Genomic DNA, 27,068 nt, shown 5'->3' with positions numbered 1-27,068 from the left:
ATACTTTATCCTCATGTCAAAATGGGATCCACGTAGGTTACTCCAAGACAGAAAACATAAGGTCACATTAATCAGCATCTTAAGCTTCTTGCAAAAGAAGCTCCATTTTATTCACTGCATCCACATGGATTTATTTGGTTCAGGTAACAGAATGAACACTGCTCTTTGTTTTTAAAAGCAGGTATCATGTCTGCTTTTATTTATTTATTTTTCTTTTTTTCCCCTGAAAATGAGGACACACACACACACACACACACACACACACACAACATTGAACATAGAACCTGACACCATCAGAACAAGAAAATAAACTTCAGGCCACAATATGTTATGATCATAAGGTGCCTTTTATGTCACATTATTATAACACCAATGCAATTAGGAATCAAAGCACTAAGAAACGGCAAATTTTGAAAAAAAAAAAAAAAATGGAATGTTGCACAGCAGAGTTCAAAATGGATAAAACGTGAAATAGAATTAGAAAACTGAATAGTGGTAAATTAACTATAAGTAGGCAAAATACATTATTCATCACTTTTAAGGGTTTGAGATGTGTTCAGCTTACATCTCCATACATTTTGTACCTGAGTTTTGTTTTCTTCTTCAATTATTCTTATTGTGAGTAAAGAAGTAAAAGTGCAATTAAGGAAATTTAAACTGCAAAAATCTATTCCCAACCTTATTGAGAGAAATACAAAACAAAAAGCATACAAAAGTTTAGATCTTCATAAGGGTAAATGACACCCTTATTTGGTGGCTCTATGCTCTCCTAAAAAGGCACATCTTTTTCGATTTATGTGCAAAAAACATGACATAACCATATTGTCATTTAACAACAGCAATTCAATTTAAGCACAAAGGCAGCAAAAATAGCACTTTTGTTCCTGATGTCTTCATTGTCTCTGACCACGCTCCTGCTTAAAAGCGATGATGAACTTCCAGGCCTCAACATAGTGGGACAGGAAGACTTCTTCTGGGAAGTGCTCCTCCACATCTGGAGGTATGTCCATGTCTTTTTGTTCCATGTAAGACACCAAAGATTCTTTCAAGCTTGAAAAGAGAAAAAGAACAATTTCAAAAAAGGATTGGGAAGAGCAATCGTAGAAATACAGCACAAGGCATGTACAGCAACAGGCTTAGTGATAAATCAAAACACTTTTCTTTTTCTTTTTGGAAAAGTGGACCAAATAAGTCAGCAATATTAAGCAAAATAAAATAAATAAAAATTTGAAGTTCTGCATTCTCCATGTGATCTGGTAAAAAACTTTTAGTTTCCAAATTCATACAGTGTTTACATCAGCAAGGATTAAAAAAAATATATATATAAAATATATATATATTTAGTACATAAAGAAAATTTATATTACCCCCAATCAGGCCTGTAGGTATCAGGATCATTGGACTTTTTAAGAACCAGAACTAAGAACTCGTGCATTTCTAACAGGAAAGTGTCGGCACTGTTCCTGGAGAAGAAGGCGGTGAGCAGCCTGTGCTCTTCCTCTCCCAGAGGCTTCTTGTACTTTTCTGGGACTCCCACAAATGGGTCCTGAAAAACACGAGAATCAGCAACACAGCATTTAGATGTTCTCCTAGCATAAGCTAGAGATTGCCACCACCGGCACTGGCAGGAGAGGGGAAAGTGAAGTCTTACCCTCTTCAGCCGCAGCATGTTTTCCGATTTAAGTGAAGCCAACAGCTGCCACAGAGCAACACAATGCTTTAGGCAACACATGCTGAAAACCTGCAAGGAAAAATGGAGACCATTCCCTGATAAACACCTCATGCACAAGACTATGTTCACTAAAATGAAATATATCTTTCAGGCTGGTTAACAAAAAAGTTGCAACAAGAGGCAAGTTTGTGTGCTTTGTGGGCGTAGAATGTAACCAAACAGTCTAGACTGCGGAAGAGGGAGTGAACATGTAGAAGATAGCGCGACCGCCGTCTCAGATAGGCTGACCTTGACGATATGCTGAGCCACCTGGTTTCCCATCTGCAGCACCTCCTCTAGGTAGCGGGAGAGCTGCATGTGGGGCTCCCCCCCCGTCATGGCGAGGAAGCCGAGCGCCACTTCCAGCGTGGACAAGGCCTCGCACACCTCGCTGTAGGAGTGCAGCTCCCCAGCGACGGAGAAGAGGGTGAGGGTCTGCAGGGGCTCCTGATGGCATAATCAAAGACATCCCAGATACTCATGTGAGCTTGTGTAGCAATACTTATAAAGTATGTAATGTATATTGCATGAACAACAATCAGAACCTGGCACAAGAACTGACAACATTAGAACTTTTTCACAGCTAAATTGCGTTACAAAGCCAACATACTCAAAGTATTTCATTGGGATTTTACATGATCCACCAACACTAAGTAGTACATAATTATCAATATCAATTATTATCTTTAAACCTTTTCACGACTTTATCCCTGATCTCCATGGTTGTGCTGTTGGTCATCACAATGCCGTTTGTTTTATTAATGTTCTAAAATAAATTTCTGATGCCTGCTCAGAAATGTAGATGGTTTGGTTAGACTGGATTTTATTGAGGCGAATCAGGATAAGGGGTATAAATGCAGTTAAAAACAAGGAGTATGAATAACTTACTTGCACAACTTTGGACTTAACATCTCTGAGGATTATCTGGTAGTCACGATCGTGTCTGTTGACCAGTGTAGGAATACCCTGTAATAAGAAGACGTTCATATGAAGGTTAAAAAAAATAAAAAAATAAAAAGTTTTGTCAAACTTCAAAAAAAAAAAAAGTTGCTGTAGCTGCTTTTTGCATGTGCTCACGTCGAGAGTGATTCGAGGTTTTCCCAGCAGAAAGCGCGAAATGATCTGCTGCTGGATCTTGAACAAGTCATATTCATGAAGGGTCTCTTGGCCCTTCTCGATGCTGTACTGAGTGTTGGACAGAATCAGGGGCATCAAGTCCCGCTCCAGCTCGTAACGGATCACATGCAGATCAGTGAGATCTGCAGGGCTCACTTTGTAGCTGTGAAATTCATACATGGAAATAATGCAGTGTGTTAGCTGCGTGCCACCGTGATTATCTAAAAAAAAACCACACAGGATCTATTTGCAGAATATGTCCAAACATGAAGATGAGGAAAAATGTGGCAAGAGCGCCCTCACCTGGTCTCTTCTCCAGTATGCTTGTCCACGCAGTAGATGAGGTCATTGTGCAGAGCAATCAGGTAGCTGATAAGAGCCGTGGAGCACAGGCCTGCGCCCTGTCGCTGAGGCAACAGCACCTTCAAGTCACTGTTCAGGTCCAGGTCCTTCTGGCAGAACTCATTTGGGATCTTAATCTCACCTGAAGGACATTTTCACGCAAATTAGACTAACACTCCGTCACTAGAGCAGGTTTACTGTTGTTGTTTTTGTTTACCATTGGTTGCCAGAGACACTCTCAGCTGGTTCCAGGTTGTTAGGAAGATTTTGATGTATTTCTCATACCAGGCTTTAAGTGAAACTGTGACCAGAAAGAAGCCAGACATGTTTTAAGACACATGGAGCCGCTCTAAACTATGCCGACTGACCACAGCATATTTACACTCCCACCCCACTCCCCCCTTTTCAAGGATACTATATCATTGTCCTATTTTAGGATAAATGTACCCATTTCCTGGCAAACAAGAATACAAAACGCATTCTGCCAAGTATCTGACCATGAGGTTTAAACGAAAAGCCAACATGTAGTTCAGTGATGCACTGCATAATGCGAGTGACGTGGCTGAAAAAGCTGAAATCGATGTGTCTGGACGGTCCAAGTACCGGCTTTCTGACTGTGAAGAAACTCATTGATTGTCTCGTAGGTCAGCTCAGTGATGTTCTGAAACTTCTTCACCAGATTCTTCTGCAGTGTGAGGATGTCAGGGAGGTACTTCACCAGTCGGAGCTCTGCTTCCTACGAAAACAAATTGTTGTAAAATTCAAAGACACTTGTTAAAAATGTGTAAAATCTAAGGCAGACGGTTTTAGAAAATTGTACTAATATAAATTTTAGTACAGCAAAACTGCCGCTACAACAATTTTCTTTTTTTCCGACAGATTTTTTACCATGTGAACCAAAAAGTCTTTAAGGTGTTCAAAGTAACCTCCCAGCAGAGAAGCTGCTCTTGAAGCTCGCAACTTTTTGCTGCTGTTTTCTCACCTTGTGGAGAAATCTCCAAAGCACAGGCACAGTGTCTTTGCCATCGTTCTGCTCCAGGATGTGAGTGAGGCTCAGCACACACACTTTCTCCCTGCAGCTCCACACGGCGGAACAGTGGAGCAGAGAGTTCGCCGGCAGAGACGCCAAAAAGAGACGAGGGTCACCATACACCAGCTTCATGATCGGGTTGGCAGAGATCCGAGAGTCTGCCCGGATGAAGGCGTTCACTTCTTTTAGGTGTCTGTCCAAGTGCTGGAGAAGAGAAGGTGACGGATGGCGATATGTTTTACTTAGTTCCCTCATGAACATGGATGACAGAACCATCTCCTGATTCCAATACGATATATATGTCCTACCTTTAGCTGAGGTGCGATGACAGCATTGCTCATTTCCAACTCCCATCCATTTCTGGCCTCTTTATTCGAAAGCCGATTGTCATAAGGAACTGGCCCTGGAAAACAAGCCCAAATAATTTAAACTAGATTCATCAGTAAGTCAAAGCTGAAAAAAATTACAATGATACAGGCCTCATCATAAATTCTTTATTTTCCTAAATGTGTTTTTTTTTCTTCTTGGCCACTAGAGATCGCTGTTTCTCAAACAAAGGTATGGGGAAAAAAAAAAAAAACCTGAGATGCACAGCCATGGAGTTTAATAGGTAAGAGGCAAAGAAAAAAAAAATAAAGATTCAATGCCAAATAACTTTATTTAAAGTTCCCATATTATAGAATATAGAATATTATTTGGTGTAAAGGGTCACCAAGATCGTAACTTACATTTCTGTTGCTGGTGGGGTCCCAGCAAGCTGCTGATTACCAGGTGAACTGTCGTGATTGTGTCATCTGTCCCCTTTCCCAGTGATTTGATCAGATGTTCCACATCTTTTCTCAGGTGATTAAGAAGGAATGCAGCAGGGTCTGGAACTTGAGGCTTAATGATTGCAGAGATTAACTAAAAACACAAAAAGGAAACTATTAATGATGAGAAAAGAAAAAAGAAAATCTGACAGGAATACTGCGATCACACAGCTAAATAGTTCTAGCCTAGTATTTAATTCAACTTCAGTCCTTTTGTTTTATTTTTATTCATATTTTAATTTTGTTTAGGTTATTTTACGCTGTCAATTTAATTCGGTTCTATGAGTTACCTCTATTTCATTACACATCATAAAAGGAATATAATTTCATGTTTATGTATTTGTTAAATGCATATTTTTAATGTTTAAAATTATAATGATGAGGTCAATAAACATTTCCTCGTTCATTATTGCAACATCATTGCCCCTATTTTTATCAGATTTTGTTTTAGTTACCTCAAAATTATTATTTTATTTGCATAGTTTAATATTTTCTGCTGCTCTTTTCCCTCCTTTTTTTTTGCTCTTAAACTCTGTAAAGTATGTCATGTTCCCAAAAAGCGCAAAATAAAATGGGTTTGTTACCTGTGTGTGATTACAGGCCCCGAGCAGCATTGCCATGTGAGTGAGCATTCGGACAACGTTAAAGGGAACAGGAGACATGTTCTTTGTGTCCAGCATATCTGGATTGTCCCGGCGACTTGGATCACCGAGGATGTGGCCTGTCTGGGTGCGGTCACCTCTGTCAGAGGACGTTAAGAAAAAAAAAGAAAATCCTTGAGCAAATGTGATCAACTTTCTCTTCGCACATTTTCCCCTGGATTTTGGAAAGCACTTACTGCATTGCAAGAACCTGAAAACCCTGCACAGGCGCATGGTTGTTTCCTCCAATTACAGCACCACAGTCTACGCAAAGACTGGTTTGCATTGGCTGGCCACACTAGAAAAGCACAAGTTGCAAAAAAAAACATTTCACAATATAAAAGATAAAGATCTAGAAAAATGAGAGTTTTTACAATATTTTTACTAATTTGATTGAATGTAGCATACCTCCCCAATGGTGCAGGGATGACCATTTGGACAACCTGTGCGACCAGACGAAACGGTTCAACTTTTAATGGTATGGGAGTTTGATCTGAAATTTCTCGAGTGAGTCTATAAAATCGTTGTTCTTTACTTACGGTACCACTGCAGTGGGCCCAGAGCTTGTTGAGCCGCTGCTACGATATCTTCCGGCATAGAGGGCAAAAACGCTGCCTGTAAAACAAATTTTAAAAAGTTGCACATCAATTTCAAAGTTATATTTGCTGTGACTGAAAAAAAGCTGTAACACAAACCTGCATGTTGACAGGCGTCAGTGCCAGCTGCTGAAGGGGAGCTATGATCCCCTGGTTTCCACAGAGCAGTACAGCAGCTAAGTGAACAGTTAATTCCACTGCCACACTTTGGGCCCCGGAGGTACCGGGGCGGGCAGAAAGAGGCCCCATTTTGTTGGTCACCAGAGCTTGAGCGAAGGCCTTCACCTCTGGGCTGGCAAGGACTTTGGATGCCTGGATGTAAGCTGAAAGTGCTTCAAGTTGCTGTTGGTACAATTATACAGAAAATATGCAACATCAGTTCTAAATACACACACACAAGAAAAAAAAAAGTCAATAAAATCTTCATATTATTTTTTTTTTTTTTAAGAATTTTATAATTAAGATCTGACCGAGATGATAATATGAAGAGCCACAATTAAAAACATCTGAACTTGAATTAATTTCATTGGAGTTTTATGTGACACAACAAAAACTAGTGGGTAATTGTTAACTCAAAAACAGACGGTACATGTTTTAAAATCTAAAAAAATGACGTAGGTGTTCAGTTTCAGTGGCCTCTATGCGGATTCTCAGAAATATCATCCAGAAATAACATACAGTGCAACTAATTGTACTATATTTCAGTATAAAGTAAGAGCTCTGTTTGGTTTATTGGAAACCATCATTACTGAACAATGCATACATTCTCCATTAAATGAGACTGATCTTGAGCTATTGTGAAAGAAGAATGTCCATAACCCTAAACAGATGCCACAAAAGACTTGGAGCTTTAACAGCATGATTCTGTAAAGTATTGACTTGTAGGAGCTTAAGACGTTTCAAATTTTTATTTGTAAAAAAACAACAATAAAAAAGTGAAGTATTGCATAGTTTTCCCTCCACTTGATATTTTTACACCACTTTGTGTTTGTCTATCACATATACTTTATGTGCCTGTATTCACGTGAACGGATGTGAATGCAGGCAGTGTGTATGGATGATATATATATTTTTTTTTTTCAGCGAATGCTGCTCTTTGGCTAATTTAGGGATTTAGATTTAAGAATGTACCTGCGGCTTGGGGTGGAAGCCCTCATTAGCGTGTCCATAGAGAGTGGTGATTTCTCTGTACAGTGCTAACAGAAGGTAAACTGCTTTCAGTTGTGGCGCACATCTGCAACCCTGTAATACATTAAAATAACATAAAGATACTCATTAAAACATACATACAGAAGCAAAGTCCTGGATTAAAAACAAATTAACAGTAAGTAATAACATTACCTCGCAGGCCTCATCCAGTCCTTCTACTTTGCCTTCCATAACTGTCTTTGCAACTGCTTCTCTGATTGTCTTGTAATCGTTTCCGCAGACAAGATAGTGATCTACTGGGGGGGTCTCCTCGTCCTGGGTGTAGGGAAAAATAAATCACAACAGTTGATAGGCGTACATAACTGAGCAACTATCATCAAAAACAAAAATCACACTGAACCTGGAGCTGAACTTCTTCAGGGAAGAGCCAACTCATCTGTCCCCGCCTAAGACGTTTCTGGACAAACTCCACTCCATATTGGCTGCAAATCTTGCGGATCAAATAGACACGATACCAGTCGTTCCCACTCCGCCTGCACAGGTTCACCACGCTGTCCAGAAAGGCTGCGGATCCATTATGATCACCTTCAGGTGAGCCTGGAAACAGGAAGAGAACATTTGAAACACTCCTAAAGTAAAAGAGAAGAGACATTCTTCTGCACCATAACACCAGCATTACAGACCTGTTTCTCTCATATTTTCCACAATCAGACTGGCAGTCCTGTCCAGGTCCATTCGCACTCTGGCCAACTGCTGCAGATACTCCACAGACGGTTTTTCAGGATGCTGACCGTGTGTTTGCAGATACTCAGTCAGAAAGGCACTTTCATTCTGAAAATATGCCTTCTGATCTGCAGCAGACCTGAACTGGAGCCTTTCAAACATGGAATCCTTTAGAGAAAAGAGAGGGAATGAAATGGTTAAAAAAAAAAAATAATAATTGCAAAATATTGTACCATTCTACAATCTGGATGGAGCTTTCACAGCCAAACTCACCTCCAGACAGTTGATGTACATGCAGTAGAGTTCAATTTTGTCCGTCTCATCCAACATGTTGCTCTGTTCAACAGCCACCAGATGCTGCTGCAGATATTCTTTCACTTCATCAAAGCTGAAAAAAAAAAAATCTATGTTGAGAGATGTCGCCACATAGAGCAGCCTCCACCTGTATCTGCTTTTCAGTACAGATGTGCAAAAACAGCTAAAACCATTGGACAAAAAAAGAAACTAAAAAAATGGAAAAAAATAAATAATTGTTTGCTGACATAATTTTTTCAATCACTAAAGAAATAATAATAATAATAAAAAAAAACTAACTGAAGACTCCATTAAATTCATACTTTCCTTTTTGAACTTGATTAGTTTTTAGATGTTCTAGCTAATAGTCCTAGATTGATTTTCCGCTTCTTTGGGGCATGAATGAAATGACACGAAGACCTTTTTTAGCCATTCTTCAAAATGGGAAGAAAAGAGAAAGTGCCATTCAAATAAAGCCAGTGTGTACTCAACTAAATTTTGGTTAGCTAAAACTTGCCCATGTCCACAATAAGAGCAGCAACAACAACAACAACAACAAAGGTTAATAGAACTGGAAGTGTGATGAAACATGACTAAACAAGAATTTCACTTCCCACCATGCATCATTTGGGGGCAGTGGAAAAGATTTAAAATTCGATCTCCAGAGTTGACTTTTAGAGAAATGCATCTTGGGGTCAGAAGTTCTCCTCAACAACCTTTAGACACCATCTACATTCAAACTTCCCTGTTTCTATTAATAATATCAAAAAGATTCTTAATGGGGTTTAAGTCAGATGAGTTTGTTGGCCCATTAGGATTTGCATTGAATTTTGAAATATAAAAAAAATAAATAAATAAATAAATAATTGAAAGCATTTAAAGCAGATGCGCTAATAAATAACACATCAGGGAAAAAAAAACAAAAACATAATATTGCATTACCTTCCCCCCCACTTAATAAAAGTATTAGAATGAAAACTGGAACGTTCTAGATGTACCGAAAGATATTATGCTTTTGATTTTTTTTAATTTTTCTGCGGGACTCTGAATATAAGAAGCATACAAACACAATGCAGCTAGAATAACATGCAACCATAACACCTCACCTGTACTTCATCAGAAGTTTGAGCACCACCGAGCGAACAACAGGATTTTTATCAGCAGAGTCATCAAATGGAGAAAGTACCTTTGTCAGCATTTGTCGATTGGCTGAAAAAAAAAAAAAAAGAAAAAAAAGATGTTTATTGGATTTTACACACACATCTGACAAAAAATATCGATCAGGGTGATAAGGCTGTATCACAGTACCTCTGAGTAAGGGAACCGGGCTGGCCTCCACCATGAGAAAATTCAATAAATGAAAGATGACGGCTGATGATGGTGGAGAGTTGTCCTTGAAGCACACAGTAGACACCAGGTCTATGAAGAAAGCGTTGCAGCGCTTCCTGAACTGAGCATGCTGACCAACACGAACCCTAAACAAAGCAAGACAAACGGTGACATTACAGCTCACGTCAGACAACTCCAGGAAACAAATATGCATTAAAAAAAATAATAAAAAAATTACTCACCTCATCTCATCTGAAGGAACCAATGGGAAGTTTTCCTCAACTGGCTGCATGCAAAGTGGGCAGTACATCTGACCGGGGACCAGCCACTGTTTGATGCAAGCTACACAGTAGATGTGATTACATTGTAGGTAGAGTGGGTCTTGAGGGTCTCCCATGCAAACTGGACAGACCATATGACCGAACCTGGAGACAGAAAATACAAACATTACTACAAGAGCTGTTTCATTCAAGAAACACCAATTTTCAGTAGGAAAAATTGCGTTATGGATCAAGTAAATAACACACTCTATGTCTTAACATTTAATACCCTTTTAGACCAAGACAAAAAAGTATGTTTTAAATGCAGTTGGTCAGTTTTTTTTTTTTTTTGTATTAACAAAAAGCCTATTGTAAAAGCAACCAAACAGAATAAATTAAGGTACTAAGCAATAAATTAATTTAAGAATATTTCACTACTCTCACACATTATTACAGACAAAGGTAGAAACAGATAAACTATTTGGCTTGTGCCAAGAGTAATATTTACACCCTAGTTTGGATAGGCTTTGACTGAGTTTCAAATATATTTCATTACCACATCTGATATAGTGAATTAGGAAAGTGAACAGAGAGCAAAGAAGATTATTTGCAATTAACCTCATCATAGCAATGTTCAACAACAGAATCACAATGTTATGTTTTCCTAATAATATGCAGCCTCAAGTGTAATTCAAAGGAGATAATTGTCATCTATTTTAGGGTAAATTTTTACCTGGATAACATTAAATGCACTACACATAATTCTGACTAGCTATGGCAAATATATATTGCAACGTCGATTTTTCACCTGAAAATGCGTTCCACGGCTCCATCTTTGCAGTTTTTCAGCAAACCAATCACTGCCTCGAAAATCTGCTGAGTTTTAACGTCAGAATTTTTTTCAAGAATCTTAATGGGAAAGAAAAATTAAGAGATTTAAGTTTCACTGGGAAAATGACAAGTAAGCACAAAGTCAGTTTCATGCTAACAGGCTCATCTCGAAAAACGAAAATTAAAAAACACGTAGAAACCTTGCCAAGCCCTCGCATATGCTCCAACACTAAAGGTGTGAGCTTCGTGTCCAGCTGTTCAATCTCCATCAGCATGTGCTCCACGAACAAAGAGAGAGAAAATATGCGATTCCATCCAGATCTACATGCAAAGACCAACAACAATTGAATTCCTCAGTCTGTGTTATTAAGTAATGAACTTTGTTCCCTGATTAAGGTTTTCTCTTGACTTACTGGACTCTGAGGACTATCATCTTGCTCCTCTCTCCATAATGTCTCACACTGTCTTCTGAACAGATCAGTTCAATGGGAACTTGAAGTTTCTTCACCTGCCTGAGCCAAGCTTGTCTTTGAGCATCGGTGGCCAGCACTCTGGGCTCCAGGTGCTCCAAACAAGCAAAAGCAGCATAAACGTCGAGGACCTTGGAGACAAGGAACATGTGTTTCAAGATTTGAAAGTCAAAAGCCTGAAGACTTACTCAAAAAATATACTTTAAAAATTAAGAGGGGTAAGTTGAGGCTTACAAGTTCAACGCTGTCTCCTGCATGTGGGTTTCCCAGAAGGTCTTTGGTCACCTGGGGTTCCGTGCACATCATTCTGGAGAGGTTCTGAAGCCGGTTTTTGAACTTGTGATAAGCAGCATGAACCCATGGAAGAGCTGTCATTTTCTCTGTGTCGTTCAGCTGCAGTCGTAGTTCACTGACGCAGCTATTCAAGGCACCACAGAGGAGCTAAAACAGCAGATCATGTGGTTTAATACAACATGTACAACTTCTCTGACAATGTGACATTTTATGGCATTAAGTAAAATCAAGACAACCTTCAGGTCTTCTGAAGAAGTGACATTCATCGACATGGAGATAAAGTCTTGAAGGTAGCGATGGTAAAACTCCATCTGAGTCTCTGAATCAGCTTTCTCAATGTAGCGCCCAAGTGGCGTATTCCAAAAGATCTCAATCAGTTTCAATTGATTGTGTCCTGTAAAATCAAAATTGATACAAAAATGGCAAAGTCTGTATATCTGCATCTGTGACAGATCAACTTAAAGATCTATTAAATGCTTATACCTTCATTCTGAAGGACATGAACGCAAAGTTCCTCCAAATAGTCCTTAATTCTCCAGCTGAAGGGCATGATGCAGCCTATGTTTCTATCTTGAGGAATGTAGTTCTGCACAAGGATTGTTCTTGTCTCAGAGCTGAGAAAGATATAAATATGCAAAGGTAAACAGAATGTTCAAGTAGATTATATAATAATAATAAAAAAAAAAAAAACACGCGACTTCCACTGACCTGGAGTCCATTGCTAGGTGTGAGATTTCCACCAGCTTTTCATCGCCAAAGATATCCAACCACAATCTCTTCACTGCCTCAGAGCAGTTTTTGTCAAGCAAGAGATCCATGTTTTGGTCCCGGTCAATCACTGACACTAGATGTGCCAAAATGGGGACCACCACAGCTTGAACACGTTTCCATAAGGTGTGTCTGAAATAATGGCAAAAGAAGTCAAGAAAAGCTTTCAAAGACACTGCTTTGCATCCTATTAGTAGTTACCTGAAAGTGCCTCCTTCCTGCAAGGCATCAATGTTTGAAGCCTCTTTTAGGACCCAGTTGCTCTTCATGAACGTGTTCCCATCATGAATCAGTAGCAGTGAGTGAAGACGCTTCTTCACGGTTTGAAGAAATTCATCTGCAGACACACAAAATGACAAGTACTGAATCTGTAGGGAACATATACATGATAATTATAAAATAAAAATGCAAATGATGTCACTGCAATAATTTAGGAAACCAAAAAACTTTTATTCCTACCTACAGCTGCAAACTGATTGTTACTGTCAGAATAATGTCATTTACATTAGGTCACGATTCAATTACCTCGATTATTAAAATTCCTCAAGGCAAATTATTTGCCTCAAAGCTACATTAAATTAAGTTTTACTGTTTAGTACCAAGTGTTTTGTCAGGGTGATTATATATTTGTGTTGCGCGATGCTCTCATTCTGTTATGAATTGTTGACCAATGCTAAGTGCTAGCAGCAGTTCAGTCCTGGGCATCCAGGGGTTATTTCATTGTTTGATTAGAATGTCTTGGTTTTCATAATTTTTCACAGAACCAACAGACATCCTTAAAACTGACTGGTTCAACGCATAAAATAGGACAGCCTTTCTCCTCCAAGAGCTCCAAGGTGCCCAAGTGGCAGATGTAACCCATTTGTCAGTTGTACTCTGAAAATATGTTTTTGTTGCTTTTAAGAACGGTCAGTCAATGGGGAGTTATTACCTCCAGTTTGTTCAGTGGATGTTATTTCTAAGAACAAGGTGAGTAGGTATGTATTTGTGCAGGTGTACTCAGTGTGTACTGTATTTAGACCATTTCCTGCTCCCCATCCATGAACTGATGGAGACAAGATGGAGAATGAGCAGAGCTGCGTTGCTCTGTGACCCAAAAAAGCCAGAGAAAACTATGGTTATTCTGAAATTTTCACTGGCATTTCATTACATATCATAGCAAATGTATGAAGCAACATTTTTTGCAAAATTATCTAAACTGTGAAAATGAAAGGAAAACATGTTTTCTGTCGTACCCCTTAGTTCATCAGTGTCACTCAGGAGAGTTAAAAGGATCTCAACCCGTCGAGTGCTGCGGAAGCCACTTGTCACTTGGTCCCTCAGCATGCCAACAGCAGTCTGCACACAGCTCCGGAGCAATGATGTGGTATCTACAACATTATCCAAGTCCTTCATGAAGAAAAAAGACAAATTAAAATAAAAATATGCACTTACAATGAACATAGTGTAAAAAAAAATGTATTACAGCCATATTCAATAAGCTTGTTTGCAGATTAAACCTTTGAGCAGGTACTGAACATTTAGCAACCTATTTCTACATTAAGAATCTTTATATAATGGCCTAACCTGAAAGTCATCACAACATAACAAAACACTTGAAAACATCAGTCTTTGTATAATTAATCTGTTTCACTTAGTGAATTAATTTACTGAACAAAAAACATTTAAATAATATTCTTGTTCATTGGATAAGACATTAGTTTATCCAATGAAACTAAAAATGTGAAATATATCGTCTATACTTACGCTTTCTTCCAACTCTTCTTGCACACTCTCTGTGTACATGTCATCAGTCTCCATAGCTGTAATCACGTAACACACAAATATATATACATATTTATACAGTGCAATAAATATACATGCAATACATATGTAATATAATGTGCACTATATTTAGCATTTTTCTTTTACCTTCAGGCCGACTTGTTTTTGTTTCAAACATTTGACTGATTTTCATGTTTTGCAAGGTCTTGATATCTGAAACAATGTCCTTTGACCTTCTGAGGTCATCTATATGAACTGATCTCCAGGGTCCTATAAAAAGCACAGTGTCTTGGATTATTTCCTATTCAGATAAAAAAACGAAATATTTCCAAATGGTAGCATGTTTACCTCCGTGAAAACCAATGTAAGAAGTCCCTCCTTCCATCCTTGGCAACCTTGTGATAAAGTAGACAAACACCCTACATCCTTTGCTCTCCTGTGTAACTTTGTTGATCTCATTTAGTGATGAATACCTGAAAATGGACCACAACACTCAATATGGTAACGGGATACAGTGGTGAAATCCTTATAGAAAATGAATAGTGGGACTTACTTTGCAGATGCTATCAGGTTGCTGCTCTTACAGGGTTCATCAAAATCACACTGAATAATGAGGATTCGGTTACAGGGTCCAGTCACACTTCCTCCATTTTCAGCTGTGAGGAAGTTCCTTCAATAAAAAAAAAAAAGAAAAAGAATTTCATCTTTCAATTTAAGAATATTCCTTATAAATATGAGTACAATTTTCTTTAACATTATATTTCTTTAACATTACATTTTAATGAATTATTGTGTAAAGAAATAGTGCAACATTTTTGGCAATAATAGCTAATATCTTTAACATCATTAAATGAACACAGATATATTTTACTCAAATGAAGAACAAAACTTTGCTTCTACATATACACATAACAGTCATTTGGGCTACTTTACATATGCTACTCAAAAACTTGTGGTATTAATTCTTCAAGGTAAATAAAAGTAATTATGAACCTGCAGAAAGTGCTGGTGGCTATTTATGAAATGCTTAATTTAAGCAAGATCCAATTGATTTGATTAATATGTTAAAATTCAAAAATACTTTATTGATCCCAATGGGAAATTAAATGTTGTAACTCATTAATTCAAATTCTTCAAAGTGACCATGCAAACTGCTGTTGGCAATACAAACTAATAATAATCGATTTCTTCATAGTCACATGCTTTCTCTGACTGATTTAATACATACAAATAAAGTGCATGCAATTTCTTTTCAACAACTACTGCGAGGGGGACATATTGGATGACGTTTCGACTCACAATTTTGAAGTTCTAGGGGTTAATTTTTTAAACCTTAACTTTGTAAACTTCAGCTTAAACTAAAAATCAAACTCTTAAATAGGCGCTTCACTCAACCAACTGCCAATGAATATGAAAGATTAATTTTAGATCATTGATGTTTCATGTCTTGTAAAAGTGTCTTAAAATATCTTTTAACAATGTTGGTATTTGGAAAAGTAGCATTAATTTTAAGTACTTGTAATTATGTTCTATAATAACTGTATCAGTACATTTAGAAACAAACCTTATTTTCTTTAGGAAGGAGTGCTCTGTGTCAAACTGTTGAAGTGAGAGAAGCTCAACACTATAAAACATTTTCTCCAGAGGTTCCATGTCAAATGCAGTCAAAAGTCTGGAGAATGTGGTCACCTAAAGTTTGACATTGACATTAGATCCTGTAATCTGAAAAAAGTAAATGATTCATGTGAAAATAAAAGGCCAGTAAGCATTACCTCTGTGAAGAATGTGTTGATCTTGGTTTCCTGTCTTGTGTGAGCATGGATGTAGTCAGCTAAACAGCTATTACTTTGTTCCTCAAAGTACACCTTAGCCAAATGTTGACTTTCCACTTTTGGCAGGCCTGTGCAGTCCAATCGCACCACAGAGTCTGGTGTAGCACATTTGAGAAGTATGAGCTTGGCCTGATCAAGCAGTCCTCTCTGAGAATCTGACGTTTCCGAATTGTTCTTCCGCTCCTCTATCACTTGGAGAATCACAGAAGCGCAGGTATCTGAGTGGTAGCCAATGAAAACATCAGGGAGTGTGTACTTGTACATATCAGCTGCTCCAGCATGCTGACCAGTAAGAGATACAAATAGCTTTGCCCATCTCTCTAGTTCTTCAACCATCTTTTTCTGCTCAGCTTTAAGGACAGTGTGGATATCAAGGTAGTGTTTCTCCAGCCTGTTGATTAGAGGTATTGGGAATTGTTTGTAGACCACTTCTCTTTCCTCAATGACAATTAGCCGGAAGTCTTTGTGCACTCTGCATTTTACACGATGGGTTCCCAATCCAAGATCGACATATTTCTGTCCTCCCAAGCATACGTAGTACTGATTGAGAGCATCATAGAGACTTTCATAGAGATTCTGCAAGTTTAGCAGCACAACTGTTTGGCCCGTCTCCATGCAGATCTTCACTCTGTTGATGTTGCGACAGATTTGAGTGTACTCTTGGTCTTTTGGAAAGCTGGATCCAAAGATAATTTCTGGTTGACCACTTTCAGAAAAGAATGTTTGCTGTAGGATCTGTAGGGCTGCATAGTTTTTTGTTAGCACAAGAAGGTACCGACACTCTTCATCTTGTCCAACTGCTTGAATGTTTTCTTTCACAAACTCAATGGTGTTGATGTTCTCCAAATTTGGAGAAATTTTAAGTCTTTGGGTAAAGACAGAAACTACATCAACATCATCCCTGCCACTGAAATTTCTCAAAACAACCTTGACAATCTCCTCTGCTGCAGGTTTTCGTTGAGAGGTCTTGGCCACAGCAAAGATCATCTTTACCAAGCTGTAGTAGTCACGTAGGCCAAAAAAACCTTTCCCTTGTTTCCGGCAAATCTTCAAATAGGATCTTGCAAATGGTTGAAAGAAATCCCTGACTCTCTCCAAAACCATTACATCAGATGAGCATATGCCTTTAGCACTCTCAATGAGTTCTTTCTCATCAGGGTCACCACGGGAGACAAAAATGCCTCTGTTCATCTTTGCGGGGTCCAACGCCCAGTTGGAAATACCAATGAATCCAACTTTTTTGTGCGGTAGTGGTTCATCATCAATGCATCCCTCTTCCAGCAACGGGTGAAGTGTTTTTAGTGGCATCTTTGGAGAGTCCTCTGCCAGCCCAATTTCATCAAGAACCACAACTGAAATGTATTCATTGAGATTTTTTCCTTCCTGAAAACGCCCACATTGCTTGAACGTGGTGATGATACCTTCAGGAGTTGAATGAGGACTACACTGGAAGGACACCAAATGGATCTGTTTGAGCATCTTGTAGAGTTCAGAATGAGCAGCTTGTCCTTGCATGGCATCTGCAACTAAAGTTTTGGAAAGGGACTTTGAGCTTCCAGGTTTTCCAACTAAGAATAGGGGGATTCTTAACTCAATGCAGAGAACCATCATGAAGACATTTTCTTTGAGGGCACTGTTTCTTGCAATTGTATCTCCCATTGGCACACCACTCAAGAGTAAATCTTGCATGAGTGAAATTTCATGCATCACTCTCATTGGGGTGTATGATGACGGTAATTTGGTACTGATTTTTTGTCTGTATTTGTCCTTATTTTCAAGACAGGCATGGTAACACACTCCTATGGCCATGACAAGGGACCAGAGAACAGGATCTTGAACCTCAGGTTCATTTTCTTCATCATTTTGAGTACACTGAAATTTTTGAAGCTCTGAAAAGAACATCTCATGGTGGTCATGGAACCAAACAAAAGCTTGCATGCAGCGTTCTACATCTCTTAAGCTGACAAAGCTGCATTCATCCTTCCTGGTTCTCATGTACTTCTGTGAGGCTGAAAGAACATCTGTGATGCATTTGATGTAGGTTTGATCGATTGACTTGCTTGTAGTGACTCTTTGCACAATCTGCTGGATGTATATTTTTTCTGTGTGATCATTTAACTGTCCAAAGTCCCATACCAGAGGAATCATGCTTGGTGGCAATGCTTGAACTCTATACACCAGCTGGCGCAAAGGTATAGACCCCAGTTTTTCATCAGTCTCTTCAGCTCGAACTCGGTACCCAAGGCCAGCAGATTCCAATCTTTGAATCATGTCATCTGTGTGCTTTCTGTAGGGATTACATGCAGCAATAATCTGCAATCCTGAGTTTGGTGTTAAGGATTCTCCCTTCACAGTCTTGTCACAGAGGACCTCCTTGATACTGCTGATGGCCTCTGTAGTATTGGCCTCATCAAAGAAGAGGACAGAGTCAAATCCATAGTCTTGCTTGTTGATCGAAGCAATGTCTTCTGCTTCTCTGACTTTACCATAGATCATCTCTGAAGTTGTCCCTCCATGCACCTTGACCAGTTTCATGTTCTCAGCTGCAACTCCACTCCTTCGCAATTCACAAAGGAATTTTATTAGCCGGGTTTTTCCACAGCCCGTTTCTCCCATTATGATGACAGGTATGCCACATCTGAACCGCATGTGGATTGCTAGCATCTTCAAAATGTTGTCTGTGGTAAGTTCATATGTTTCATCAGGGTCAAGAGGCCACTGGATACCAAGAACATTGCAGATTCGCTCTATTTTCTCCCATCTTGGAAGGGCATCAAAGTCTATGTTGAAAGGAACTCGTTGGAGCTGTAAGCCTTCATACAATGCTCTGGTCATGACATTCCTTCTGATCACCCTTCCAGAGGTGGGTTCAATGGCATCAACAAAGTTCTGATCATTGGGTTGAAGATGAAAGCCAATAAAGGTTATGGAGACGTGGTCATCATTGAAGAAGATGTAAGGATGTGGCTCTGTTTCCCATCTTTTTCTGATGAGAAAAGGAGCCAGGTCTTCATCTCGGACACCAACCAGATTAACTTGTAACCTGCCAGGACTCTGGTCAGAGATGCTGAGTGATGGAGTGGCAAAGTCCTTTGCCATCAGAATCATGAAATCCACCACAAAGGTTTTGAATCCGGTTAGTGTGTCTCCAGTGAAAGTGGCATCACAAAAGACTGATGTCTCACAGTCTCTTAGTTGAAGGTTAAGAAACCAAGTGAAATTTCTAAGTTCAGCCCAGGAGGGGTCCATTACCCCACAGTACATGAGAAGCATTTGAAGACATTCTACATGTGACCCCTCAACACCCTGATATGTGAAAACATCTAGATCGATTTTGTTGTGGAACCGTGTCAGGTACTGGTATGGCCGCTGAAAGGCCTCGCTCCTGAACTCTTTATCATCCATCAGTGGGTCCACACTGCTCACAATAGTAGGATTCTCCTGCTTTCTCATCTCAAGCATAAGGACCTCTTTGGGTGGTCGGCAGAAAATTTTAGGAAACATGTCCAGAAAAGTGTTTCTTGCCATTGGTGCCTAAAAGAAGTAAGAAGAAGACAGGTAAGATAGACAAATTTATACAAAGACTGAAAAATACTGAAAAAGTCTTACCTCTCGAGTGGCATTTCCTGTTGACTTGACAGTGGGCTCTAAAATCTCAATGACATACATCTGCTTGTCATTGCACCGCCACATTTTCCCCTCAGAGTCCATCAAATAGCGCAGGATCAACAATTTGAATAGGAATTCTGGAAGTCCTTTCTGGACCTTTTCAGGAGCAAAACAGACACATTGTACAATAAGATACAATCTGTAAAAGTAATTATTTCAATGACTCAATATTAAATAACGTAATATTTACCGATGATGTGACATCAAAATGGAAGATAATGAGTTCTTTCCTTTTGGGAGTGTCAAGTAAAGACTGAAGGATGACAGTCTCATCAACTTTAGGTTCAATCAAGCAAATACATTTCAACATTGACTGCTTTTTAGTAGAGTGTTTAAGTTTTTCATACATCCTCCTGATGTACAAAGATTTACCTGCAATTTAAAAAAAAATACATTCAGAGCTATAAACAATTAGATTTTTTAATGTTCTATTAGTGTAAGACATCAAGTAGAAATCTTTCATATACTCACCAACACCAGCCCTTTGAGATGAAACAACACCAACGCACAGTCTATCTTTGAAAGCTGCTGCAGCGCTGCACTGGTCGACTGGGACAGTGTAGTGTTGTTGCAGGTACTGCTGGATCCTTGCTAAAGGCTCTTGGGGAATCATGTGCAACCTGTACTGGCTGAAGGCAGATGGAAGATAGGCATGTTCTCTCTCTGAGCTACAAATAATAACAAGCCTGTAGTCTTTCCTGCTCTGCATTTTCATCTGCTGGAAAAAGTTCTCAACTTTAGAGCTCACATCGTAACTCAGGAGATCTCCATATACCAAAGAGTATATCTTTTGTCCCCTGTAGCCATTGCCAAGGCAGCGTCTGAGGAACAGCTCCACTTCTTCATATGGGGTTGAGGGGTTGCACAGTAGGACTTCATCATAGGTTGGAAGAGCTTCGTCTTTGCTGCTCATGTAAATTGAGATGCAGGATGCCAAGGCATCATCGTGTGGACAAACAATGAGATTTGGCTTTCCATTGACCAAACCTCTGGGCAGTTGCCTGTTTATGAACTTTCCACTGTTGTCATCAGAAATGTCTTCGTCACTGTCGTCTTCTTCATCTTCATCATCTTTGTTGGCCAGTAGTTCCAACAGTAGGCCAAGAGTTCTTATATCAAGAATGTCTGGCAGAAAATTCTTCATGTCTTTCATGTAGGCATTCCATATGTGATCAAATGCCTGCAGACCCTTTGCTTTTTCCACAAGACTTTGCAAAGGATCCAGTTCACTTGTAAATTCTTCCGGGTCACTTGTTGACACCACAACAAAAGTCTGAAACTCAATGTCCTCATTTTGATCCTGGGGTTTAGTAATGATTTCATACTGGAGCTCATGCCACACATGCCTCAGATCTGTGGATGTGCAATTTGGCTTGATAAAGGACAGCATCATAAGGACCTGGTCCTCAACCTTGTTTACATTTTGTTGTGTCAGCTTGCCACAGAGATAGACAATCTGCTCGGCAGTGTAGTAGTTTAAGAAATACTGTTGGGATCTCTGTTTGTGTACAAAGTTCATCCAATATTCCAGACATTTCTCCATTTTTCGGCAGAGCTCAGGAAGCTGCTCCTCTGGGCTGCCCTCCACAATGACACTAAGAGCCCTGCCCAAATTAAAGTCCATCAAAATGCTGGGTTCAGCATAACTTAAAGAGCAATTAATCTGCACTTCCCAGTGTCTGAACAGAGGATTTCCAGCGGTATAAAGAGCAATGAAGGCCTCTGTCAGTCTTTGAACACTGGCAAAAACCTGTAACACAGAAAGAGTGCGAGGCAGAAAATACCCCAATGAATGAGTTTTAAAAACATTTAGGATTTTCTATACAATCCCCGATTAAATGAATAATCAATATTGCTTAACATATAGTATACAGCACTAGCCAATAAAGCTGCAGTATGTAACTTTTATGAAAAATATGTTTTTTGCATATTTCTTAAAACTATCACCTTGTCGTGACGGTATGAGACAAATAAACTGTGAAAAGATCAAGCTTCTCAACCCCAAAAATAATCCATTTGTAATTTTGATAACATTTCAAACTTGTTGTCATGAGTTGAATCAATTTAAAATGAAATAATGCTTATAGAAACGTGACTAAATGGTCTTTCTAATTATTTAATTTTACCTCTACAAAACGTTCAACTTCACTCTGCCCTTGGTCCCCTTTTCCAGACATGAGCATGAGTTTGTTTTGTAGCTCCCTCAGGTCTTCAAGAGAGTAGCAACGCATCTGCCGACCTTCATCATGCTCCTCTGGAATCTGCAACTTCAGGGCTGTTTCAAGACTCAACTAGATAAAAAAAACAAACAAACATAAGCTTGTATCCATGATTTTGCAGGTTGAACCAGATATTTATATATGCCAAATAAAAAGACACATACACATTTATTCTCACCATCTTGGGTTAAACCTGACCAAACCTCTCCTGTTTTATGTCAGTTAAAATTACTCAAATTATTTCTATTTCCTAAATGCCAAAAACTTAGCAAGAATATTTATAGAGATATTTGTATAATTTTCCTCAAATTCAACAGTTTACATATATTTGGCCAGTATCAGGAATGATAGTCTTTTAAACTGTCTGACATAGGTAAAACCTTTTGGGCTTCCTCCCACAAACTTTGATAGGATAACTGACACACTTGAGTTAAACTGGAGGCACACCTCTGCATGTATTTTAAGGATACACATGAAATATGCTGCTTTCTTCTTTGACACAATGGGGAAACTCCAAAAAAATTAGCCAAGATATCAGGAGAAGCACTGTGGAGCAGCACCAGTGTAGTTTATCAGTGGGAACAATATACTGATGCTTGAAGGTGCTGCAAACATCTGTTCAAACAATTATATGCAAGCATAGACATGATGAAAATGTCCAACCATCCATCCATACTGCTCATGAAGCAGGTTGGTGCTCTCACTAAGTTTTCTGGTATTTAGGAAATAGAAATAATTTTGGTCATTCTAACTGACATAAAACAAGAGAGGTTTGATCAAGTTTAACTTCAGACAGTGAGAAATGTGCATGTGTATTTTTATTTGGTGTAAGTAAATATCGGGTTTCAACAGTATTTTCTTAAAAGATGACGTCTTTAGTGCATAAACAAACAGACCAATCTATCTTACGGAAGTGTTTTTACCTTTTTCACATCCCGTGCACTGATTAGGTAGATGCCTTTGTTGTTAATGGCTGAGGCCAACGAGAGAGAGGATAGCTCCACTGACCCATGACTGTCCTTCACAGTTTTTAACCACTCCAAGTGACGTGCACTGTCACGCTAAAATATAAAAAAAAAGAACAAAAAAAGATATCATAAAATATCCTATTCCCCAAATATTAACATTCATATGAATACTTGGAAATAATCTTAATTAAAGTCTTATTTTTTATAATGTCTCCTCTCACCAGTTTTTTTGGCAAGTTGTTGTCATTCTCCAAAGCCCTCCAGAGCTTGTTGAGCACATCTTTGAAGGCACGGAAACCAGAGTCTGGCTTAAGCTCATAAAGCACAGAAGAGTAACCAAGGACGGCGTCATGGAAACAAGCAACACGATCCACATCCATGTCATTCTCTCCAGCAGAGATGGAAGCCAAGTCGACAAACACCTTCAACTCATTGATATCTAAAATTACAATTTAAATGGACATTTTCAAATAGTTTTCCCAACATACCACTTACAAAAAATGTATTACATGAAAACAGAAGTATACACACCCTCTAGGGCATCCTTTACCCATCTTACAAAGTGTCGTCTGAGTTCTAGTTCTTGTAAACACAACCTGCGAGACTCTGTGATGTCAACCAGCACCATCTTTGCCTGCATCAAGTCGTTGTCAATCCTATTTAGCGGTTCTCTCTTAAAGTCTTCACGAATCTGAAGAGAAATGGGAATTGAGTTATTAAGAATACATTCTATGAATGTGTAATATTCATAAACACACCCCATCTGACTTTTCACATACCTTTAACTAAATGTCCTTGATTATAGTAAATCTTACACTAATATTTAGTATAATCAACCTCTTATACTCAAGACATCTTGAATATTTAACATTCTAGATGTCACTGAATGTTATGACCCCGAAGTGATTTCATTTTAGGTTTGTCTGAATGCTTATCAATATGTAAAAAAAAAAAAAAAAATATATATTTTTTTTTTTTCCTCTGCCTGCAACAATTTAATGACTTTCTTTAGCAATTTTATTTCTGGGTTCCCAACTAATCGATTGTTCAAAAGTGAGGAACTGCCCAGTCAACACACAGAACTAAAACTAATCATGGTCCATAAAGTTTCTGAGAAAAGCAGAACTACTGTTGGAGCAGAAGCTCACTATCACTTCCATTTGACATATAAAGCAGAAACTTTCTTGCCCTACAATATCAAGTTATTTTCTGGTGTTGGTGACACGGACCCGTCATGGTAATAGGGAAAATAACATGTAATAGATGTTTGAAAACTTTGAATTTGTCTCTTCTTTCACCCTCTTTCAAATCATTTTTCTTTAAGTGTGATTAAAGTGATTCAATAGGTGAAATCCTTCAGACAAACTCTCAATAGTTTTTTTTTTGACTGATTATGAGATGATTCATGACACCGATTATTCACATACATTAACATATTTAAACATGACTACTTACAACATCCGTCAGCGTTTCCAAGACCTGGAAGTCCCCTTGAAGACCAAGTGTGTCTTTGACCATCATAATAACTTTAGCAGAGGCCACAGCGAGGTGCAGCTCGTGATACTGTTGGACCTGTTGAACCCTATTATGAATCCACTGCTTGTTTGCAGATGTCTCCTGTTTACACATGATGTCAAGCTCCTGAGTGAGATCTTCATACTTGTCCTTGTAGGCTTTGAAAAGCAGGTCGACTTCTTCAAGTCTTATGCTTCCATCTTTTAAGCGAGTGTAGATGTCTTTGTATTCATCCCTACAAGGCAAGTAGATCTGATTGTATATCATTTCTGGTGTGGCACTGAAGTCAGATATCTCCCCATCCGCATCTTCCATTTCGTCCCTGGCCATTTCTTTGGCAAATTTTTCCCAACACATTTGTAAGACAATACTTTCATTGAATGTGTACAGGAATGTTGCCATGTCTCTTATTTCCTCGTCCAGGCTGAAGAAGGTAACAATGCCAGACATTGTGGTAGCCAGTTGGTCAAAATGATGAGCTTCCATGAAATAGTTCAAGGGCATCATCTCAATGTTGACTTGTGTTTTGTCCTCCAGGTCAGAAACATCAACTAATAAAAGAAATTAAATAACCACCTGTTAACTTTGCAACAACAAATTAAAGTAAACTAAACTTATTTATGTAAGCTTCAGACCTGGCATATGTTCTTCAAGTTTGTGGCACATTGTTAATATGACATCCACAAGCTCCTTTTCGTGGTACACAGCCTTAACTTCTTCTGCTCTGTGTTGCAAAAACCTTTTCATTTTGGAAAGATCCCTGTGTTGTTCTTTCTCAGTGAGGCAGTCTTTTAAAAACATAACAATACAAAAATATCAACAGTTTCTTTTTTGTTTTTTTAGTCAATCGTTTCAATTTCAGTTTTTATTTTTGAAATAATTACTTACCAATCTTCAGCAGTTCTAAGAAGGCGTCTTTCCTCTCCAGAATGACATTGAGCAGACTGATCTTAATGTCTCCATGTACCAGCTGGTTGATTATGGCTGTGAAGGCTGATATGGCTATGGCCAATCGGTCTTTGGCATCTTCAGAGAGCTTCTCAATCAGCTTCTTGTCTGCACCTGTACATATAGAATTTAAAAGTAATGTTTTTTTTTTTTTTATTAAAAAAAGCAACCAGCTAAATCACGTGTTAATTATCTCCAGTTTGTGGTTTGTTTTTTTTAAACAAGGGGTTACTCAGTTATGTGTGCCTCTCCAAACAAAAGAATGCTTTTTTCAAACCATACTGTAAGGTTCTTGTTTAAAGTGAAAAAATACCATATAGATGAAAAATGTCTTTAGCTGCCGTCCAGGAGAGGAGGTGCTGAAGGACCACTTCTTCCTTCTCCTGATATTTTCCTTGACCATCCCTGGGCCAGGACTTTTGGATGATTGCAGAGATGAGATTCCCAAACTTCCAGTTTATCTTAAACCTCTCAAACAGTTTCCCTTCAGATCTGGTCTGCATACAGTGAGAAGACAAGCATTCAGCTAATCAATGGAAAAAATTAAAATGTGCAGTCTATTTTTGTTAATTTTTCCTTTCTTTTCAAGGTGCTTATAATATGCTTAAGAAACGCAACCATTTTGCCCATTGGATACATGTCACATAGCCAACACTGCCAAAAGCTAGCGAAGCAAAGCAATAAAATTAAAAGTCTGATACCTGGCACAAAGATGTGACAGCTTCAAGAGCACACTTCTCAATGCTGGCAGCAACATGTGGATAGGAAGCACTAAACTCCTCTATGTTTGTACAGTAGAATTCAATTTGATCAAGTGCAGTTTCCTAAAACCAAAAAATTCCATAAATTAATTAAATCACCGTTATCTCTGACTGAAAATAATCTTAACTCTCCAATGTATCACCTACCTGTTTGAACTTGCCCTCAAAGTCCATAATAAATCTTTGCCTCCATTCTTTTGTACATTTTTTATCTTCAAAGTTAATGGAGATAATGTTGTTCCATGTCTGAAATGCAAGAATTAAAAAAATCTATAAGATGCATGTTTTGTCAATATTTAGTATTCAGCTAAATAGATTAAAAAAAACTCACCTCCAGTTCTGTTGTTTTTGCTGAGTAAAAGGATGTCAGTCCCCTCTTTAGTAAACTTTGTTTGAATGACCGATTCATCCAGTTTCTCATGATTTCCATCCCCTTACATGTTACCAAGTCTTTTGCATTTTGCTGTTCGCGATCTGCATCCTCAGACTCCTAAATAGTATTTACATTTTAATGTGTGCAAATTAATGTAAGGCAAACTAAAATATCACATATATGAACTGTGTTTCTTACCTGTTCCTTGTTAGACAAAAAGAAGTCTAAAACTGAAGCAACAAGATGTGTCGCTGCCACAGGGATCTCAGGAAAGTTTTGGGTAGAAGTTCCTGGTTTGACTCCTTTGCAGAGCTTCTCTAACAATCTCAATGCAGTTGTCAGACATTCCTTCCTGTAAACCTGTGTGAAGCCGCTATGATGAAGAAAATTAAAAGATGAGTTGGGTGATACTCAGACATATAATGGTTCTTTATACCTTTACAGTCCGGGGTGAGTTCTTTACCATGTTTTTTAAAAGAAAATATTAAGCACAGCCAAAATAATCTGTACCAATTTTCCACTGACATTCATGAATGGCTTTATTAAATCAAATCCATAGCTCCTCTATCCAAATATGACAAACTCACTCGCTATGGCTGGCGTTAACTGCAGTAGAGGCTTATTTTTTTTCTATCTGAGCAAAATGAATAAAAATT

General features: G+C 38.5%; 1 protein-coding gene across 4 annotated transcripts in view; it reads right to left on the bottom strand.

The window, feature by feature from the left end:
• Positions 1 to 328: 328 nt before the first annotated feature.
• The window catches only part of rnf213a (ring finger protein 213a), a 33,893-nt gene continuing 7,153 nt past the window's right edge, over positions 329 to 27,068 (bottom strand). For all 4 annotated transcript variants that reach the window (XM_015057405.1, XM_015057408.1, XM_015057407.1 and 1 more), the window contains 55 exons: positions 26,611 to 26,785; positions 26,371 to 26,529; positions 26,187 to 26,285; positions 25,980 to 26,102; positions 25,592 to 25,775; positions 25,219 to 25,392; positions 24,966 to 25,118; positions 24,271 to 24,881; positions 23,347 to 23,506; positions 23,037 to 23,254; positions 22,771 to 22,908; positions 21,755 to 21,919; positions 20,100 to 21,378; positions 19,819 to 20,000; positions 19,569 to 19,724; positions 15,900 to 19,493; positions 15,692 to 15,816; positions 14,681 to 14,797; positions 14,476 to 14,600; positions 14,275 to 14,397; positions 14,110 to 14,165; positions 13,599 to 13,752; positions 12,565 to 12,700; positions 12,304 to 12,495; positions 12,079 to 12,209; positions 11,832 to 11,989; positions 11,536 to 11,742; positions 11,245 to 11,432; positions 11,032 to 11,152; positions 10,809 to 10,909; positions 9,983 to 10,165; positions 9,720 to 9,886; positions 9,518 to 9,620; positions 8,391 to 8,505; positions 8,078 to 8,285; positions 7,795 to 7,991; positions 7,587 to 7,709; positions 7,377 to 7,487; positions 6,345 to 6,587; positions 6,189 to 6,264; positions 6,058 to 6,092; positions 5,847 to 5,947; positions 5,593 to 5,749; positions 4,928 to 5,102; positions 4,508 to 4,602; positions 4,152 to 4,403; positions 3,773 to 3,905; positions 3,387 to 3,470; positions 3,131 to 3,311; positions 2,789 to 2,990; positions 2,600 to 2,677; positions 1,961 to 2,158; positions 1,652 to 1,741; positions 1,368 to 1,546; positions 329 to 1,050 (listed from right to left, as the gene is read on the bottom strand). In XM_015057405.1, the coding sequence (XP_014912891.1) occupies positions 894 to 1,050; positions 1,368 to 1,546; positions 1,652 to 1,741; positions 1,961 to 2,158; positions 2,600 to 2,677; positions 2,789 to 2,990; positions 3,131 to 3,311; positions 3,387 to 3,470; positions 3,773 to 3,905; positions 4,152 to 4,403; positions 4,508 to 4,602; positions 4,928 to 5,102; positions 5,593 to 5,749; positions 5,847 to 5,947; positions 6,058 to 6,092; positions 6,189 to 6,264; positions 6,345 to 6,587; positions 7,377 to 7,487; positions 7,587 to 7,709; positions 7,795 to 7,991; positions 8,078 to 8,285; positions 8,391 to 8,505; positions 9,518 to 9,620; positions 9,720 to 9,886; positions 9,983 to 10,165; positions 10,809 to 10,909; positions 11,032 to 11,152; positions 11,245 to 11,432; positions 11,536 to 11,742; positions 11,832 to 11,989; positions 12,079 to 12,209; positions 12,304 to 12,495; positions 12,565 to 12,700; positions 13,599 to 13,752; positions 14,110 to 14,165; positions 14,275 to 14,397; positions 14,476 to 14,600; positions 14,681 to 14,797; positions 15,692 to 15,816; positions 15,900 to 19,493; positions 19,569 to 19,724; positions 19,819 to 20,000; positions 20,100 to 21,378; positions 21,755 to 21,919; positions 22,771 to 22,908; positions 23,037 to 23,254; positions 23,347 to 23,506; positions 24,271 to 24,881; positions 24,966 to 25,118; positions 25,219 to 25,392; positions 25,592 to 25,775; positions 25,980 to 26,102; positions 26,187 to 26,285; positions 26,371 to 26,529; positions 26,611 to 26,785 (13,147 nt within the window). In that variant the 3' untranslated portion in view covers positions 329 to 893. The remainder of the gene's footprint in view (positions 1,051 to 1,367; positions 1,547 to 1,651; positions 1,742 to 1,960; positions 2,159 to 2,599; positions 2,678 to 2,788; positions 2,991 to 3,130; positions 3,312 to 3,386; positions 3,471 to 3,772; positions 3,906 to 4,151; positions 4,404 to 4,507; positions 4,603 to 4,927; positions 5,103 to 5,592; positions 5,750 to 5,846; positions 5,948 to 6,057; positions 6,093 to 6,188; positions 6,265 to 6,344; positions 6,588 to 7,376; positions 7,488 to 7,586; positions 7,710 to 7,794; positions 7,992 to 8,077; positions 8,286 to 8,390; positions 8,506 to 9,517; positions 9,621 to 9,719; positions 9,887 to 9,982; positions 10,166 to 10,808; positions 10,910 to 11,031; positions 11,153 to 11,244; positions 11,433 to 11,535; positions 11,743 to 11,831; positions 11,990 to 12,078; positions 12,210 to 12,303; positions 12,496 to 12,564; positions 12,701 to 13,598; positions 13,753 to 14,109; positions 14,166 to 14,274; positions 14,398 to 14,475; positions 14,601 to 14,680; positions 14,798 to 15,691; positions 15,817 to 15,899; positions 19,494 to 19,568; positions 19,725 to 19,818; positions 20,001 to 20,099; positions 21,379 to 21,754; positions 21,920 to 22,770; positions 22,909 to 23,036; positions 23,255 to 23,346; positions 23,507 to 24,270; positions 24,882 to 24,965; positions 25,119 to 25,218; positions 25,393 to 25,591; positions 25,776 to 25,979; positions 26,103 to 26,186; positions 26,286 to 26,370; positions 26,530 to 26,610; positions 26,786 to 27,068) is intronic.

Source organism: Poecilia latipinna, unplaced genomic scaffold (assembly GCF_001443285.1).
Source record: "Poecilia latipinna isolate Pla-1442-1.1 unplaced genomic scaffold, P_latipinna-1.0 Scaffold1460, whole genome shotgun sequence".
In the NCBI taxonomy this organism is placed as follows: domain Eukaryota; kingdom Metazoa; phylum Chordata; class Actinopteri; order Cyprinodontiformes; family Poeciliidae; genus Poecilia; species Poecilia latipinna.
This window is presented reverse-complemented; position numbering and strand designations above follow the sequence as displayed.